Here is an 11,450-nt window from a genome sequence, read left to right as displayed (position 1 = left end):
TACAGGTGGAAATGCACCCTGCTGCAATGCAAGAAATCTGCACCCACGGGAGACATGCACACTACACAAATAAAATTATGAGCATCTAGCCGACTAATAATTGTGTCTAAATATATATGCAAAAAGAATTATGGAAGCCGAAGAGTGAAGAAACGGGCAAGTCAGCAGCAGGTGGGCAAGTGGCGCACCTTTATAGGCAGCATCCGCGCGGCCACATCCCACCCATCCTCCTCCTCCTCATATCCTCCTTCTCTCCCACGGCACACCACGCCAGTGACCGACGACGCACCGCACAACCAACCAGCCGACGAGAGCCAGCTAGCGACCGCGCATCAACCGACCGACTCGCGCCAGCGATCGCCGGAGTCCGGCCGAAGCAGCCTGGGAGCTCAGCTCAAGCAGCGCGCGCAAGCAGATGTCGACGAGCTCGACCAACTCCGCCGAGTCCCCGGCCGTGTCCGGCCTCGACTACGAAGACACCGCCCTCACCCTCGCCCTCCCCGGCTCCTCCTCCGACGACCGCAAGCGCGCCCACCACGACGAGCACGACAAGCCGCCCTCCCCAAAGTACGCGGCCTTCTCTCTCCTGCCCTCCCCGCCTCTCGGACGTCGCACGGCGAGCTGGTCATGTGTACGTAGTCTTGTGTCTTGTGGATGGTTTCTGACCTGGTGCGTGCGATGATTGACTGACAGAGCGCGCGCTGTGGGGTGGCCTCCGGTGCGGGCTTACCGGCGCAACGCGCTGCGGGAGGAGGGCGCGTGCAAGCTCGTGAAGGTGGCCGTGGACGGCGCCCCCTACCTGCGCAAGGTGGACCTCGCCGCGCACGGCGGGTACGAGGTGCTGCTCCGCGCGCTCCACGGCATGTTCGCCCCGTGCCTCGCCGTCCGCGGCGAGGGCGAGCTCGGGAGCAGGCTCGTGGACGCGGCCACCGGCGCCGAGTACGTGCCCACCTACGAGGACAGGGACGGCGACTGGATGCTCGTTGGAGACGTCCCCTGGAAGTAAGCAAATCAATCCCCTAGCCATAGTTCTTGCAGATTTGAGGTTTCCGCGAACATATGTGCTAATCTGATTCAAATCTTGTCAATGCAGGATGTTCGTCGAGTCCTGCAAGCGGATCCGCCTCATGAAGAGCTCCGAGGCCGTCAACCTAGGTAAGGAACCAACAATCTAAGATCATGTCCTACAACTACCATCAGCATCTGATAAGTACCAAGTTACTAACGTCTCCTCTTAATTTATCTGATGATGCAGCTCCAAGACCATCTTCCCAATGATCACCAGGCACGGTTGAACTGCCTGGATTTGATTTCAGAAGGTGTGCAATGGAAGAGGCTTGGCTGATCAGGTCCTCCATGTACCTATACAGTAGGATATAAACATATACCAGTGATGTACTGTACCTGTCAAGTAGATTTGTTCTTAGTTTCTTCCATGTTTCGATCGGCTTCTTCATGTTTCGCCATTGCCATAGGGAGGCCACGGCCTTGTGGTTGTCGGCAAGGGACATATCGCATCTGCACGGTACATGTTGGTGCTGTTGTTGTTAGACTCTTGTGCCTTGCTGCACTGTAAGGTCACGAGACAATACGAGTACAATCTCTGTCATTTCTTTCTGTCTCAACTTTAGCTGCCTGCCTCTGTTTGTGCCATCTTTCCCATCAATGCTGCTGCAGTAGTAGTAGTACGTGCTGTGTCTTGTTCTTTTGGTTGGGAACTCTGGTCTTGTTTTGGTCGACAGATGGTGATTGCTGTGGAAACCAGTGGCAGTGGGAATCTATGTGCTTGGACAATTTGGCACTCAAGTAAACAGCGCAGAAACTCAACTAACAGTGCAACTGAAAGGTCCAGTTGCTCGATCTGCTTAACTTGCGCCAGGTGCCCCTGTCGTAAGATTTTCTCCTTTTAATTTTGCGAAAATAATACAGATCTATTATCAAAGTTCACCGGAAGTACAAAACGCCTCAAAGGGCAGCTAGATGCACGCAAGGTCCGGGGAAGGGTCCGACCACTTTTGATGTATAGTACGCAGTATTTCCCTACATTTTTGCAGGAGACTGTTTTCAGAACTCGAACCCGTCACCTCATGGTCACACGACAAGAGCTTTACCGCTGCGCCAAGGTTCCCTTCTACAAAACACCTCAAACATAATAAAAATTACATCGAGATTCCGAGACCACCGAACGACCACTACCGCCATTAGAACGAGACGACGACGTGCCGCTGTCGCCGCTCCTCTACCGGAGTCGGCTTGACCTTGCCGATGACAGCCAGAAAGTCTTCGTGCACGTGCCCCTTGATAACCCACAAGTATAGGGAATCACAACAGTTTTCGAGGGTAGAGTATTCAACCCAAATTTATAGATTCGACACAAATGGAGCCAAAGAATATTTGAAGAGGTATTAGCAGCTGAGTTGTCAATTCAACCACACCTGGAGATTAATTATCTGCAGCAATATGATCAGTAGCAAAGTAGTTTGATAGTAGTGACAGTACCAACGGTAACAGAAACAGTGGTAGCGGTAATTTGTAGCAAGTGTAACAGTGATGATATCAATAGTAACGCAGCAAGATCAATAAGGATAAATTCGTAGGCATTGGATCGGTGACTTGTTGGGTGATATTCATCATGAGACAGTTATAACCTAGAGCGATACGACACTAGCTCCAGTTCGTCGATATAATGTAGGCATGTATTCCGTAAATAGTCATACATGCTTTATTAAAAGAACTTGCATGACATCTTTTGTCCTACCCTCCTGTGGCAGTGGGGTCCATATTGGAAACTAAGGGATATTAAGGCCCCCTTTTAATAGAGAACCGGAATAAAGCATTAACACATAGTGAATACATGAACTCCTCAAACTACGTTCATCACCGGGAGTGGGCCCGGTTGTTGTCACTCCGGGGTTGCCGGATCATAACCGTTGTAGGTGACTATAACTTGCAAGATCGGATCTAAAACATTGATATAATAATGAATTCATAAACGGTTCAGATCTGAAATCATGGCACCCGGGCCCAAAATGACAAGCATTAAGCATGGTAAAGTCATAGCAACATCAATCTAAGAACATAGTGGATACTAGGGATCAAGCCCTACCAAAACTAACTCGATTATATGATGAATCTCATCCAACTCCTCACCGACCAGCGAGCCTACGAAGGAATTACTCACTTCCGGTGGGGAGCATCATGGAATTGGTGATGGAGATATGTTGGTGATGACGAAGATCAAAGATCCCCGTCTCCTGAGCCCAAACGGACTCCAGATCTGCCTCCCGAGGAAGAACAGGGCTTGGCGGCGGCTCCGTCTCGTGGATCGTGATAATTCTTTCTTTCTAACTTTTTTCTGGAATAATGTGAACTTATAGTATCAAGGGGTCATCAGCGGGGCCACCAGGTGGGTACAACCCACCTGGGCGCGCCAGGAGAGGGGGCGTGCCCTGGTGGGTTGTGCCCACCCAGGGGCCCCTCTCCGGTGGGTCTTGGCTTCAGAAATTCTCATTATTGGTGTAAAAAACCTCAAAAAGTTTCGTTCCATTCCAAGAACTTTTATTTCTGCACAAAAACAACACCATGATAGTTCTATTGAAAACAACGTCAGTCCGGGGTTAGTTTCATTCAAATCATGCAAATTAGAGTCCAAAACAAGAGGAAAAGCATGAGAAAAAGTAGATATGTTGGAGACGTATCAACTCCCGAAGCTTAAACCTTTGCTTGTCCTCAAGCAATTCAGTTGATAAACTGAAAGTGAGAAAGAAAAACTTTTACGAACCCTTTTGCTCTTATTTGCATAAATAAGCTTAAACATCACACAGGTTTTCAGCCAACATTATAACTAACCATGTCAAGAATAACTCTTAAAGATTATAATGATTCATATCAAGGACATAATCAGCTAGCGAGCAATAATAAGATATCTCAAACAACAACATGTTGTCAAAATAATCATGATATAATATAACAATAATGGTATCTCGCTAGCCCTTTCCGAAGTTCAAGCAGCGACTAAACATTGTAATTCATGGTAGAAAAGATCCAGTCATGATGCACCCAACATTAGCTATACACAATGCATAAATCATGACCGCTGTGCTCTACTCAGTTTCTGGCGCTTGTTTATAGAAGGTGATGACACAACATAAAAGTAAATAGAAAGTCCTTTCACAGAGGGAAGCAGGGATTTGCAGAGGTGCCAAAGCTCAGTTTTTGGAACAGAGATAAATGATATTTTGAGACATACACCCTTCTTATTCACTTCACGACCATCAGTTATCAACATCTTCCATGCTAAGCATGCTAGTGGCAGTCCCCAAGCGGAAAGTAAAGGTTTTGACTTCACTGAGAGTTTTTGTTTGATTATGTAAGAGATGAACTCTTTTTGTATTTTGCAGTTTGGGACTGGGCATCCCTATTACCGCCCATTTCCTCATGTGATGGTGAGTGAATAAACACTCGACCTAAGGATAACATGCTTAGCACGGAAGATATCAACCACCTCATGTCGTTCCATGAACGATCCAGGCACACAAACCAGATAACTTTTTAGAAGTTTTTACAGGTGACACATGCAAATTTACTTAGGACGACAGGGTAATACCGTATATAGGTAGGTATGGTGGACTCATCCGGAATAACTTTGGGTTCAAGGTTTTTGATGTACAAGCAGAATCCCCACTTAGTACAGGCGAAGGCTAGCAATTTTAAGATTGGGAAGTGGCCAACTAGAGAGCAACAACGATCATGACCAGGCATTATGCATAAGTAACATTGGACACTAGCATGAGTAGGATATGAACACCATGAACATAAACATTATAGAGGCTATGTTGGTTTTGATTCAACTACATGCATGAACATGTACCAAGTCAAGCCACTCAAACATTCAGAGGACGATACCATATCATCATACTACATCACAATCATTTTAACGCTATGTTGATATCCAAGATAAATCATTATTAACTCTCAGCTATTTATGCATGGCATGAGAAACTATAATATCTAATTGTCATTGCAAACATGTTTAATCATGACGGGCTGAAGCATGTGCACTAGGTTAAACATATTTACACAGACAAGACAAGTCGAGTTCATACCAGTTTCTCTTTGCCACGGCCAGCTCATCGAATATCGTCATTATTGCCTTTCACTCGCACGACCGAATGATATGATAAAAATAATAGTGCAAGAGTGCCATGGACTAAGCTGGAATCTGCAAAACATTTTATTCAACAGGAGAAGACAAGGTAAAATGGGCTCTTATTAGTTCAACAGTTATTCATGTGAGAGCCACTCAACATTTTCATCGTGGTCTTCTCCTCGGTACAACTTGAATAAAAGAAAAGAATTTCAGAGAAATACACTGAAATATTTTTGGAGTTTTTTGTTTTTTCTTCAACAAGCAAAAACAAGAAAAACTATTTACACGGGAAAGCTCCCAACAAGCAAAAGAAGAACAAGGAAATCTTTTTGGGTTTTCTTTTTAGTGCTACTACTAAGCATGCATAGAAAGTAAACTGGCTACAACTAAGTTTTTTGGTTTTTCTAAAGTTTTTCAAACACACAAGAAGAAAGCAAGAAAAATAAATCTAAGCATGGATGATACAATGAAAAAGTGTGAACACCGACAAATGGAATGATATGTGAACATGCATAAAAGTCGGTGAGAACACGTACTCCCCCAAGCTTAGGCTTTTGGCCAAACTTGGTAGGGAATCAGTAGCCTGGAGGGTAATATGGATCCTGAGGAGCAGGCATCCACTCATCCCACTGCTGAGGAGCGGGCATCCACTGATCCCACTGTGGAGGTGCCTATGCAGCCTCTGCAGCAGCGTGAGCGTTCCAGTAGGCGAGGATGTCTGCAGGCATAATCCGGTATCTGCCCCTGGCAAAAGAATCAAACAAAGCAGGTGCAGGAAAGGGGATAACATCACGAGTGTCAATGTTATAGACCAAGTTATAAGGAATGGCAATGTCATGATGATCATGTGCAAGAAAGTGATGGTGATCCATGGCTGCACGGTCTAGGTAAACTGTGGTAAGAGGGAAATCATGAGGGTGTATCTCAACCTCGAAGTGAGCCGCCAAGAGAGTAGCATAAATCCCACCGTGTATTTTGCCCTGAGATTTATTAAGGTGCAGGCGATGAGCCACGATAGCCCCTAAGCTATACATTTTGTTGCCCTCAATGGCACGACGTAAAACAACAAGGTCTGGTGAATTAGTGCACCCACCTTCTGGTTATTTTTGCACCAAAAATTCTTAAATATTCAGGAAAAAATCATATAAAATTTTCAGGGCATTTTGAGAATTTTTATTTTTGGGTCATTTTTATTGCACGGGGAATTTAGAAAACAGACAAAACATGGAATTTTATTTTATTTAACTAATAAAAATAGAAAACAAAAGGTAGGGATAGAAAGTAGTGCTTACTAAATTCATCAACTTCATACCATTCAAAAATGACATTAATAAGGTTGATCAAGTCTTATTAAAAACCACTTTCGGTTAGCATGAAACCGAAGAACTTTCGTAAATCACTAAGTTACCTCAATGGGTATATGCATTTCCCCAACAATAAGCATTTCATATTTCTTTTTGACAGTAGGTAGAGGTATTTGAAAACTTCCAATAGTGGTTGTCAGAGACTTTTCAATAACATTAATACCATTCACTTGGAATTGTTTCTTCAGAGAGTGCATCGTATGCTCATTACCATTGATATGAAAAGTGACCTTGCTTTTATTGCAAACAATAACAGCCCCTGCAGTATTCAAGAAGGGTCTACCAAGGATAATCGACATGTTGTCGTCCTTGGGCATCTCAAGTATAACAAAGTCAGTCAAAATGGTAAATTAGCAACAACAACAGGCACATCCTCACAGATACCGATAGTATGGCAGTTGATTTGTCATCCACTTGCAAATAAATTTCAGTAGCTGTGATTTTATTCAATTCAAGTCATTTATATAAAGACAAAGGCACAACACTAACACCAACTCCTAAATCACACAAAGCAGTTTTCACATAATTCTTTTTGATAGAGCAAGGTATAGTTGGTATTCCCGGATCTCCAAGTTTCTTAGGTACTTCATCTTTAAAAGTATAATTAGCAAGCATAGTGGAGATTTCAGCTTCTGGTATTTTTCTCTTATTTGTGATGATGCTTTCATATACTTTGCATAAGGAGGCATTTTCAAGATATCAGTCAAGCGAGTACGCAAAAAGACTGGCCTCAGCATTTCAGCAAAGCATTCAAATTCTTCATCATCATTCTTTTTAGTTGACTTGGGTGGAAAAGGGATAGGTTTTTGAACCCACGGTTCTCCTTCTTTACCGTGTTTTCTAGCAACAAAGTGTTGGAAATATGCCCTAGAGGCAATAATAAAAGTATTATTATTATATTTCTTTGTTCATGATAATTGTCTTTATTCATGCTACAACTGTATTATCCGGAAATCGTAATACACGTGTGAATACATAGACCATAGTATGTCCCTAGTAAGCCTCTAGTTGACTAGCTCGTTGATCAACAGATAGTCATGGTTTCCTGGCTATGGACATTGGATGTCATTGATAACGGGATCACATCATTAGGAGAATGATGTGATGGACAAGACCCAATCCTAAGCATAGCGCAAGATCGTGTAGTTCGTTTGCTAGAGCTTTTCAAATGTCAAGTATCTTTTCCTTTGACCATGAGATCGTGTAACTCCCGGATACCGTAGGAGTGCTTTGGGTGTACCAAACGTCACAACGTAACTGGGTGACTATAAAGGTGCACTACAGGTATCTCCGAAAGTGTCTGTTGGGTTGACACGGATCGAGACTGGGATTTGTCACTCCGTATGACGGAGAGGTATCACTGGGCCCACTCGGTAATGCATCATCATAATGAGCTCAAAGTGACCAAGTGTCTGGTCACGGGATCATGCATTACGGTACGAGTAAAGTGACTTGCCGGTAACGAGATTGAACGAGGTATTGGGATACCGACGATCGAATCTCGGGCAAGTAACATACCGATTGACAAAGGGAATTGCATACGGGGTTGCTTGAATCCTTGACATCGTGGTTCATCCGATGAGATCATCGTGGAGCATGTGGGAGCCAACATGGGTATCCAGATCCCGCTGTTGGTTATTGACCGGAGAGTCGTCTCGGTCATGTCTGCATGTCTCCCGAACCCGTAGGGTCTACACACTTAAGGTTCGGTGACGCTAGGGTTGTAGGGATATGTATATGCAGTAACCCGAATGTTGTTCGGAGTCCCGGATGAGATCCCGGACGTTACGAGGAGTTCCGGAATGGTCCGGAGGTAAAGATTTATATATGGGAAGTCCTGTTTCGGCCATCGGGACAAGTTTCGGGGTCATCGTTATTGTACCGGGACCACCGGAAGGGTCCCGGGGGTCCACCGGGTGGGGCCACCCATCCCGGGGGGGCACATGGGCTGTAGGGGGTGTGCCTTGGCCTACATGGGCCAAGGGCACCAGCCCCAAGAGGCCCATGCGCCTAGGGTTTCAAGGGGTAAGAGTCCTAGGAGGGGAAGGCACCTCCTAGGTGCCTTGGGGGGGAGGGAAACCTCCCTTGGCCGTCGCCCCATCCTAGGAGATTGGATCTCCTAGGGCCGGCGCCCCCCCCCCTTGGCCCTCCTATATATATTGGGGGAAGGAGGGCTTTTCATCCACGCCTTTGGTTGCCTCCCTCTCCCTCTCCAACACCTCCTCCTCCTCCATAGCGCTTGGCGAAGCCCTGCCGGAGTACTGCAGCTCCATCACCACCACGCCGTCGTGCTGCTGCTGGAGCCATCTTCCTCAACCTCTCCTTCCCCCTTTCTGGATCAAGAAGGAGGAGACGTGGCTGTTCCGTATGTGTGTTGAACGCGGAGGTGCCGTCCGTTCGGTGCTAGGATCTTCGGTGATTCAAATCACGTCGAGTACGACTTCCTCATCCCCGTTCTTTGAACGCTTCTGCTCGCGATCTACAAGGTACGTAGATGCATCTAATCACTCGTTGCTAGATGAACTCATAGATGGATCTTGGTGAAACCATAGGAAATTTTTTGTTTTCTGCAACGTTCCCCAACAATGGCATCATGAGCTAGGTCTATGCGTAGTTCTTCTTGCGCGAGTAGAACACAATTTGTTGTGGGCGTAGATGTTGTCAACTTTCTTGCCGTTACTAGTCTTATCTTGCTTCAACGGTATTGTGGGATGAAGCGGCCCGGACCAACCTTACACGTACGCTTACGTGAGATCGGTTCCACCGACTAACATGCACAAGTTGCATAAGGTGGCTGGCGGGTGTCTGTCTCTCCTACTTTAGTTGGAGCGGATTTGATGTAAAGTGTCCTTATGAAGGGTAAATAGAAGTTGACAAATCACGTTGTGGCTTTCACGTAGGTAAGAAAACGTTCTTGCTAGAACCCTACTTCAGCCACGTAAAACTTGCAACAACAATTAGAGGACGTCTAACTTGTTTTTGCAGCAAGTGCTTTGTGATATGATATGGCCAAAGTTGTGATGAATGATGAATGATCTATATGTGATGTATGAGATGTTCATGCTATTGTAATAGGAATCACGACTTGCATGTCGATGAGTATGACAACCGGCAGGAGCCATAGGAGTTGTCTTTATTTTTGTATGACCTGCGTGTCATTGAGAAACGCCATGTAAATTACTTTACTTTATTGCTAAACGCGTTAGCCATAGTAGTAGAAGTAATAGTTGGCGAGCAACTTCATGGAGACACAATGATGGAGATCATGATGATGGAGATCATGGTGTCATGCCGGTGACAAGATGATCATGGAGCCCCAAGATGGAGATCAAAGGAGCTATGTGATATTGGCCATATCATGTCACGTTTATTATTTGATTGCATGTGATGTTTATCATGTTTTGCATCTTGTTTACTTAGAACGACGGTAGTAAATAAGATGATCCCTTACAACAATTTCAAGAAGTGTTCCCCCCTAACTGTGCACCGTTGCTAAAGTTCGTCGTTTCGAAGCACCACGTGATGATCGGGTGTGATAGATCCTTACGTTCACATACAACGGGTGTAAGACAGTTTTACACATGCAAAACACTTAGGGTTGACTTGACGAGCCTAGCATGTGCATAGACATGGCCTCGGAACACAGAAGACCGAAAGGTCGAGCATGAGTCGTATAGAAGATACGATCAACATGAAGATGTTCACCGACGTTGACTAGTCCGTCTCACATGATGATCGGACATGGCATAGCTAACTCGAATCATGTTATACTTAGATGACTAGAAGAGGGATGTCTATCTAAGTGGGAGTTCATTATAATTTGATTAGATGAACTTAATTATCATGAACTTAGTCTAAAATCTTTACAATATGTCTTGTAGATCAAATGGCCAACGTAGTCCTCAACTTCAACGCGTTCCTAGAGAAAACCAAGCTGAAAGACGATGGCAGCAACTATACGGACTGGGTCCGGAACCTGAGGATCATCCTCATAGCTGCCAAGAAAGATTATGTCCTACAAGCACCGCTAGGTGATCCACCCGTCCCACAGAACCAAGACGTTATGAACGCTTGGCAGACACGTGCTGATGACTACTCCCTCGTTCAGTGCGGCATGCTTTACAGCCTAGAGCCGGGGCTCCAAAAGCGTTTTGAGAGACATGGAGCATATGAGATGTTCGAAGAGCTGAAAATGGTTTTTCAAGCTCATGCCCGGATCGAGAGATATGAAGTCTCCGACAAATTCTTCAGCTGTAAGATGGAGGAAAATAGTTCTGTCAGTGAGCACATACTCACTATGTCTGGGTTACATAACCGCTTGACTCAGCTGGGAGTTAATCTCCCGGATGATGCGGTCATTGACAGAATCCTCCAGTCGCTTCCACCAAGCTACAAGAGCTTTGTGATGAACTTCAATATGCAGGGGATGGAAAAGACCATTCCTGAAGTATTTGCTATGCTGAAATCAGCAGAGGTAGAAGTCAAGAAGGAACATCAAGTGTTGATGGTCAATAAAACCACTAAGTTCAAGAAGGGCAAGGGTAAAAAGAACTTCAAGAAGGACGGCAAGGAAGTTGCCGCGCCCTGCAAGCAAGCTGCCGGGAAGAAGTCAAAGAAAGGACCCAAGCCTGAGACGGAGTGCTTTTATTGCAAAGGGAAGGGTCACTGGAAACGGAACTGCCCCAAATACTTAGCGGACAAGAAGGCCGGCAACACCAAAGGTATATTTGATATACATGTAATTGATGTGTACCTTACCAGTACTCGTAGTAACTCCTGGGTATTTGATACCGGTGCCGTTGCTCATATTTGTAACTCACAGCAGGAGCTGCGGAATAAACGGAGACTGGCGAAGGACGAGGTGACGATGCGCGTCGGGAATGGTTCCAAGGTCGATGTGATCGCCATCGGCACGCTACCTCTACATTTACCTACGG

The 11,450-nt window shown here is 45.4% G+C and overlaps 1 protein-coding gene across 1 annotated transcript; it reads left to right on the top strand.

Moving 5' to 3' along the window:
- Positions 1-212: 212 nt before the first annotated feature.
- Positions 213-1,617, top strand: LOC123151934 (auxin-responsive protein IAA23). Its single transcript, XM_044571563.1, has 4 exons — positions 213-567; positions 694-1,002; positions 1,094-1,155; positions 1,256-1,617. Exons 1-4 carry the CDS (start codon positions 416-418, stop codon positions 1,276-1,278), a joined length of 546 nt encoding a protein of 181 aa, XP_044427498.1. The 5' UTR covers positions 213-415; the 3' UTR covers positions 1,279-1,617.
- The last annotated feature ends 9,833 nt before the right edge of the window (positions 1,618-11,450 follow it).

Source organism: Triticum aestivum, chromosome 7A (genome assembly GCF_018294505.1).
Source record: "Triticum aestivum cultivar Chinese Spring chromosome 7A, IWGSC CS RefSeq v2.1, whole genome shotgun sequence".
Classification (NCBI taxonomy): Eukaryota; Viridiplantae; Streptophyta; class Magnoliopsida; order Poales; family Poaceae; genus Triticum; species Triticum aestivum.
This window is presented reverse-complemented; position numbering and strand designations above follow the sequence as displayed.